General features: G+C 36.2%; 1 protein-coding gene across 1 annotated transcript; it reads left to right on the top strand.

Annotated features, from left to right (window-relative positions):
- The first annotated feature begins 1,297 nt into the window (after positions 1-1,297).
- On the top strand, positions 1,298-7,580 carry fgf19 (fibroblast growth factor 19). Its single transcript, XM_088081033.1, has 3 exons — positions 1,298-1,583; positions 1,682-1,785; positions 5,251-7,580. Exons 1-3 carry the CDS (start codon positions 1,379-1,381, stop codon positions 5,569-5,571), a joined length of 630 nt encoding a protein of 209 aa, XP_087937159.1. The 5' UTR covers positions 1,298-1,378; the 3' UTR covers positions 5,572-7,580.
- The last annotated feature ends 1,299 nt before the right edge of the window (positions 7,581-8,879 follow it).

Below are 8,879 nucleotides of genomic sequence, written 5' to 3'. Positions count from 1 at the left end.
CACACTCATACACACTCACACACACTCATACACACTCATATACACACACACACACTCACACACACTCATACTCACTGCATCAATACTATACTCTTACTTTTACTACTAATATTACTACTACAGACTCAGACACACAGATACTTACTTACTTACTTTCTTACTTTCTGAAACTGGTGCAGTACTGAGAGCGCGCTGCAGCCAGCAGCCACAAATCAGGCTGCGATGTGAAGTTAACAGGTAATTGTGTACCTTAAATGTCGCCTACGTCCTCTGAAAGTGTTTGTTTTGGTCACTGTCAGGCTCAGATTGTGATCCTAAATGTCGCACAACATTACAAAAAAGATCTCTACAGAGATAGACCTTTTAATTAAAGTATAAATATTATAATATTGAATTGCTAGTGAATTCATAATGTCTAAGTAGCTGTTTTACTATCATAGTTAGGTGACATATTTTTATGAGCTCATTGTGTAAAATACTGTTTTGTATGTAAAATACAATTTTCCCCTCTTTTAGTGGAGCAGAAGGTGGCATCAAATGAAAATATTCAAATGCAAGCAAAGTCTGGAACATTTACATACTTAGCCTCAGTTCACCATTGCACTACTGCTACTATTACTTCTACTACTACTACTGTGCTACTGCAATTAATAATAATAATAACAATAATACAGTAATTATGGGAAATGCTGATCTTACTGCTTTAATTATTATAAACATTAGCTTAATATAAGTGACACAGTTGTTATACTTGGTACAAATTCCATGCCCTGTACTGAGAGGTTATGCCAAACTCCTTTCTAAAAACGTGTACTTGTAATTTTTCCTTTCATATCGAAAAAATAGCGATACGTTTATGGATGATTTTGAGCTTGCATGAACATTTATTGTCTTCTGTATAATTCGGCTTGCAAATTATTTACCAAGCAGAAATTCTGATTAGTAAAATTCCTGAGTTTGAAATTTATGCATTCCTCCACAATACTTCCTCAGCTCGGTTAAAGTTATGAGGAATAATAATGGGAATCAGTAACTATATGCCGAATTGAAAATTGTTTCCTGTTGCTTCAGAAAATGTTATGAGTTGTATTTTTCACAGTAAGAATGTTAGCTGAAATTTAACGTCATTATGAACTGCCAGAGGTTAATGAGGTTCGCATAGTGGCTCGCGCTGGGGCCAATGGAGAGCTTTGATTTAGTTGGATGTCATGCAGGGGTGTGTTGTGATCTGTTTCTGGGAATTGGATTTGGGAAAGAGGGTTATCTGCAGCTGATAAGGGACACATTTAAAAGACTGTCAGGATGAGGTTGACTCACTTGGTTCTGCCAACTGTACGAAGCAGCAACACGGCGATTATTACGCACGATCTGCGCAATCATGCTTCTGCTCGCGCTCACCTTAACTGCCGCCAATCTGATTTTTGGAGCTGTTTGCATGCCTCTGTCCGACCAGGGGCCCCACATCGCCCACAGCTGGGGCCAGGTGGTCCGGTTCAGGCACCTGTATGCCGCCAGGCCCGGACTGCACCTGCTGATCGGCGGGGATGGACAGATCCACGGCTCTGCGCACCAGACTCCATACAGTAAGTCAAGTGTGTTTAGACGCAGCTGCAGACTGTGAGGATTGTTAGTGAGTCACAGCGATGACTGAAGGCTTGCTGGGATTTTTTGTGTCCTGCAGGCCTGCTGGAGATCCGCTCAGTGGATCCGGGCTGTGTTGTCATCAGAGGAGTAGCAGCTGCACGGTTTCTCTGCATAGAGGGCGATGGACGGCTCTACTCATCGGTAAGGATTTTATAATAATAATAATAATAATAATAATAATGAAACTTTATTTGTATAGTACCTTTCATGTACAAGAAATAAAACCCAACGTGCTTTAAAATAAATAAATGATATGTAGACATAAAGACATAATAAAAACCTGAATCTAAAAATAAATTAAGATCTGAATAGAATACACAAAAAGCATCTTCACGTGGATGAAATCCACTTGATAATAAGAGTAAAATTAAGATAAAAACAAGGATAAAAACAGAATGCTTAGAATGCATAACATAAGATGTAAAATAAAACCCACTGAGATAATATTAATAAAAAATAAGGCTAAAAATAGAGTGTATAAAATTAAGTCAAACACAATATTTATATCTTTTTATTGTTATATGTCTTTTTTATTTTACTTTATTACATGATATGGAACCTAGTTTAAAGTTGCAAAAGTTATTCATAATGATTAATCATTAATTTAGAAATCAACCTGGGAAGTTTGATGTTATCTATTAGTTAAAATCTTTACCCTTGTGACTTTTTTTAATCTAAAAACATGGAATTATGCAATACACATCTTCAGGCTGTTTTCCCAAAATTTGAATTTTTTCATACTCTGAGCCAAAAATCTCCACTTCAGTAGCACTTTAATACGCCAAACTTTTCATTTTGATTCCTGCCTATATCTTAGAGGTTTTCGCAGAGGGGTTTGTGTAGATGATATTTAGAAAATACTTTTCCTGCTGTAAATAATCAAATCAGAAAGTTTTGTTGTGGTATATATAAATTAAAAAAACATCCAATTCACCTGCAGTGTCTCCTTTTATGTAAAAAAAAAAAGGGTGTTTTTCCCTTTTTATCATCAGACAGAACTCAACAGATTAAATTAAGATCTAAGAATATAAAATGATTAATTGGATAAAACCAGAATGACCAACATGAAACAAATTAAAATGAGTAAATAATCATATGAATGTAGAATAAAATATCAAAATTAATGATTAAATGATTAAACATTTACAGTTCAGTGACAAACTAAATAATTTGTGGTTAATGTTACTTCCCACTGTAACAGTGTTATTAGTTTTAGTTTTATTATTATTAATGCCTTTTGAAAATAAGTTTTTTTTTCATAGTCTCATTATTCACTGTTACATTTTTATTACTGCGTCACCAGTGCTCACCTCGTCACCGTTCAGCCAGTCACATTTCAGCTGCTCACAGCTCCTGTTAACAAGAGCAACCAAAAGAAAAGAGGCTGACTTTAGATTATTATTATTTATTTTATTTTATTTTTTACTTTTAACAAATGTCTTTTGCCCGAGGAACAACTTTAAAATCACAAAGCTGCAGATTTTAATCTGCGTAACCCAGCTGCTGCTGTTGACACAGGCTCTGTGCTCGGACTAAGTTGCATTTTTATACTTGTTGAGCCAAATAAATTGGCTCGGTAGTTTTTGTGTCAGTGACTCTATATTCTGTATTTGTTTACTGCAGCAGCTGGTTCATAATTACTTTGTCTTTGTTGTTATGTTACCAGCACTTTATTTTAAATCATATTGACAAATCTGCTCTTGGAATATACATATAGACCTAACCCGAACCCTGTAATTCAGCAGCTTTCACCCGATATTTGTAGATAATTCAGACTGTTCACATGCACTGTTTGTACACATACCCTCAAAAAGTATAATGCACCAGAATTCTTATATAACCAACATAATCAGGACGTAACTTTACACAAAGTACATAAAGTGATAATGCCCAAACATGATTGTTTGTCCAAACCTAACCTACATAGTGTTACGTTAAGTGTGTGACTTTAGGTTAACCCTTTGAAACCTGGATCGACATCAGCATGACCAACGATATATATAAATATATATAAAAAGCAGGCACAAAGGGTGGAGGATGGGTCCAACAAACCTGGACTTTCACTCTGGAGCCCGCTATTCACTTACTGTGTGAATGTTGATATATGTGTGTGTGTGTGTGTGTGTGTGTGTGTTTTTGTGTGTTATTTTGTTTATTTTTTAATTATTATTATTTTTATTTTAATTGCTTTGGTTGTGGTCTTTTTTGGGTAAATTTCTTGTCACATTTTACTAATTTATTACCTTTTTTCCCCATTTTACTGAAGGAAATCATACCAATTTGCTCAGGTTTTCAAAGGGTTAAGCACTTCCCCTTTAACTGCCACTTCAACGTCTTTATCATGACCGTGAATTTTTAGCTGAAAATCTTTATCCTTGTTTAGGCTTTGCCAGTTTATTTGATTAAATATGACAATTAAAATAACACTTAATCTCACTTATTTTAGCTCACTTATGACAATTGTTGCAAACACTAGTGTGATCTTTGATAAATTGCACATTTTCAATTTAGCAATGCAGCAAAAATGAAAATAAACATATTTTCATATGCTGATAATCGGCTCCCATGTTCAGAAAACACTGCACGCCAGTCATTCATTCATTTATACAGACGAGCAGTTCATCAACCTTTGTCCGGTGTGGTGCAGGGTGAGATGTGTTTGCAAAGTGAAAAACCTGAATGAAAAGAGCCAGCAGCAGCAACAACAACCTTGGCCTCTGACTGGCTCTCTTTGGTCAGAGCAAACAGCCGTCGAAGAACTTGCAGCACCATTTACGTATGTTTTTCTGATAAAAGGGGCCTTCTGTCTAAAAACACCAACCATTAAATCATAATTTAGGATCTATTCTGCTGTCTGAGACGCTTTCCAATCCTTATCTATACCTGTGATATGCATAAGAGCCAGCTTCACTCCTAGTTTTATTTATTAATAAAATAAAGTAAAATACAATAAAATAATAGTTTTGCTGTTACAACACCATGACCTGAATAACCTGCTGGGGGAGGGGGCCATATTTTCTCCCTCCCCTTCTCTGTGCAACATGTGAACATTTCCTGTATTGCAGTATTATATGGCCCAAGATTTACAAAATATATTTAAAAATGTAATAATTTTGGGGCTGCAACCAATTATTGACGGGTGTGTTGATTAATTATTTAGTCTATTTCATAAAATCGTTTAAAAAAAAAAGTCCATTAAAATTTCCACAGCCCAAAGTCCAACAAATCCAACAATGTGTATATAAATATATATATATATATATATATATATACACACACACATTATTTTTGTAACAAAGTTTTAAATATATAATTACAATAACTATAAACAGAATTTTCTATTTTTGTTTGTATTTTCCCCCTTTTTAAAAAATTTTCAGGTCATTTTCTCGTCACCTTTTAGTAATTTCTTGCAGTTTGTGGGACATTTCTTGCCATGTTGCTCACTGACTTTCTTCCCCATGTTTTCAAAAGAAATCAAACTGATTTGCTCAAGTTTCGAAGGGTTAAGCAGCTGTTAAAGGCGTCTGAAAGCAGCACAAGAAAACAGGTCTCAGATGTGCAGCACTAACATGAATCCGTTTGAACTTGTCCCATCATTCCCAGCACATCTACAGCAGAGACGACTGCACCTTCAGAGAGCGGATCCTGCCAGACGGGTACAACGTCTACGTCTCTGACAGCCACGGCGCCCTGCTCAGTCTGGGAAACCACCGGCAGAGGTCGCAGGGTCGAGATCGAGGCGCACCGTCTCTGGCCCAATTCCTCCCCAGAGTCAGCATCCTGGATCAGGCCTCATCCTCCGGACTGGACGTCCCAGACCAGCCTGGACAGAGCGCAGTCCAACTAGAAGAACCTTTGGATACGATGGACTCGTTTGGGAAGCTCTCGCAGATCATTCACAGTCCAAGTTTCCACAAGAGATGAGACAGCAGTGCGGAGACACCAGTACATGGATGTGTCCACCAGTACACGGATATGTCCACCAGTATAAGGATGTGTCCACCAGTACATGGATGTGTCCACCAGTTCTTGGATGTGTCCACCAGTACATGGACGTGTCCTGGGTGTTACGCTTTGTCTGAGGCCTAAAAATGTGAGTAGATATAGCCAAGGCTGGAGCAGCTACGTGACTCGCCCACCATACCTGCATGTCCGTCCCCTTCGCCACGTGGTCCAGAAGCGGAAGCACTGAAGAGAACGCCAGGTTAGCATTTAGCTTGGCCTTTTACTTACTCACTGCAGGGTCACCATGTGGCAGATAACCGTCATGGTGGGTTCGTTTTGTACTGGCGGGGGGATCAGTTGATCGTGTAGGCTTCAGGCGTACTGTGGCTGCAGCAAAACATGTCTCTGAAAACGTTCACATGTTGTACAACCAGCAACTGACTGCACATTCAGCCACCCTGCACCTGCAAAGGTTGGTGCAACTTCCTGACAGCACCGCCCACATACACGACTCAACAAACACCAAGAGAATTCTCATCTTCCTCCCTAAAAAAAGCCTGTAGGAGGGATGTGTTTGACACTCTGGTTTGTTTGGAAGAAAGACAAAGTGACCAGTAACTAAAGAGGAAACAAGAGTAGCAACTACAGAAACTGGAAAAAAAAAAAAGTTAGATGGTTTGACATGAGTGGGAGAAAGCAAAGTGTCCAAGTTGATGGAGTAATTTATAGCTTTTTAAATATACGAAAATGGTGTGCCACAAGGTTCCATACTAGGTCCTATTTTATTTACAATTTATATCAATATTTTGTGTTGCAGTGTTATTACTACAAAAAAGTGTTTTTATGCAAATGACATCCTTATGTATAGTTCTGCCTCTCCTTAAGAAGTGTGTTTATGGAGCCTTAATCTGCTTTTAATCTCAATTTTTCAGAGAATATAATTCTATCGATAAATGACAGCATAGATTTCAGGTTAATAATCAGATGATTGAACGAGTCCAAATTTACAGATACTGAGATAACCTGCCTTTCAAACATCATAGGAGTGTCCTGCAAAAATATAGAAACAAGAAACAAGGGTTGTTTCTCTTTTGGTGCTAAAAAATAATTAGCTCAAGCAATGCATTTGTCAGCAGTTGATTACTGTGATAAATTTATATGTGCCAACAAATTCATCTTTCTGCACGCATTGTTGCCTTTTGTATGTGAAAGTGAGTTTATCTTCTCTACGTAAGAATTGAGCACTGTGCATGATATTAGGTTAAACTGCTTTTACTCCTTTATTTTGGTGTCAGAGTAGACCCACTTTAGTTAGACAACATAAAAAGCACAGGAGACTTTTAAAAACAGTATTTACGACAATCTGACCACTGAATGCACATGTCCAGTTACTGAACACTGCTGATTTTACGTGTTTGTTGTATAATTATTTGGTATATATGCAATCAGACAATTTTCCTATTCTTACTGTTTTCCATTTTATACAAAGTGTGTTTTAACACAAAATGTTCTTTTTAATGCAGCACTAATTTCAGGAAACGCGGAGGAAAAAAGACTTTAGATTCTGGTAAAATGAACAACTACCAAATAGTGAGTTAAAGACATAACTACTTTTACACAGCTGTCAAAAAGTATTGTTTTCTCGTGCAGCTGTATTTATTTGTTTATTTAAATGTTTGCATGTAAATATCTTGTATGTTACATTGAATGCACTTTTTATTTACTGTATGTGTCGTGTTTCCTGTTACATCTGTCGGAATCAGAATTGGCCAATTCTGTGTGCAAATACAAGGATTTTGATTCTGTGTTTTTGTAGCTCTCAGTGTACACAGACTACACATACAGAGCCGAACGAGATGAACATAAATATTAGACGACCGTAAACAGTTGACTACCATGTACAGGTATAAATGTATGCATTTAAAAGCAGCCGTTTGCATTGTTTGGTGTTTCATTTGATAGATTTGGAATAAAGTCTTCAAAACAAAGCAGTCTGAGCTGAAAATGTGTGATTAATGCTTAGCAAATTTAGATAATAAATAGATGAATATTTTAAACATACATTACATTACATTGCATTATTTTTTACAAAATAATGGAATCTGCAGTTGGTTGACCCCAAATCATATCAGTGTCAGTCACACAAAAATCCTAATATAGCAAAACTCAAAATTTTTCCTGTTTAATTTTGTTAGATACAAAAGTTATAACCCATCTCATAAGTACAGTGTAGAGTGAGTCAGGTGCTAGTGGCGTCCCCAAGGGGTGACCAATGTGTGGTGTTTTAAATTTGAGTAGGCTTGTTCTTACTAAATATCTTGATCCTTACAGTCATTGTACGCCGTCAAATTAACCCTCAGGGACTGTTTGGTGCATTTTATGCGCCTCTCATTCATCTTTTTTTATGACTTGTATTATTTCTGGATGTCGTTCTGGGCTTTTGACTTGGAATTTGTAATTTTTAACTTTTTCCACTTAATAGTGTCACTTATAAAAGGTAGAAATCCATATTAATGTTTAGTATTTCTTATCACCTGATTGTGTGTATTTTGAGTATTTGACACTGCACAAAAAAGAATAATGTATAAAAGAAAATCAATGTTGTTGCTAATCACTGACATACCCCAGGCTGTGATCATTTAAAAAAAAAAAAATTCAATATGTGGCAAGTGGCATCATGACAAAAACCTGGCATTTACGGGGTTAAAACTCAAAAACTCAGAAAAACTCAGAAAAATAGCTCAGTGAAAGTAGAAAATCATATTAATGTATAGTACTTCTTATCGCCTGATTTTGTGTTCAGAGTGGTATGACTGTGAGTATTTGATACTGCGCAAAAAATAATAATGTATAAAAAACATCAATGTTGCTGCTAATCATGGACATATCCCAGGCTGGGATCATTAAAAAAAACAACTATTTTTACATCTAAAAACACAGTGGCATTATGACACAAACCTGGCATTTTAAGGGATGAAATTCTGAAAATTAATTAATATTTGATATTTATAAATAGTAAATCATATTAATGTATAGTATTTCTTATTGCCTGGTTTTATGTAGAGTGGTATGACTGTGAGTATCTCACACTGCACAAAAAATAACAATGTATACAAAAAAAATCAATGTTGCTGCTAATCATTGACATACCCCAGGCTGTGATCATGTTAAAAAACTATTCAGCATTTAGTATATTGAAAATAACTTTTTTTGTGTTTTTACATCTAAAAACAAAGTGGTATCATGACAAAAATCTGGCATTTACAGGGTTAAAACTCTGAAAATTA

Source organism: Plectropomus leopardus, chromosome 1 (genome assembly GCF_026936395.1).
Source record: "Plectropomus leopardus strain MGB_pleo_1.0 chromosome 1, ASM2693639v1, whole genome shotgun sequence".
NCBI classification, from domain to species: Eukaryota; Metazoa; Chordata; class Actinopteri; order Perciformes; family Serranidae; genus Plectropomus; species Plectropomus leopardus.
This window is presented reverse-complemented; position numbering and strand designations above follow the sequence as displayed.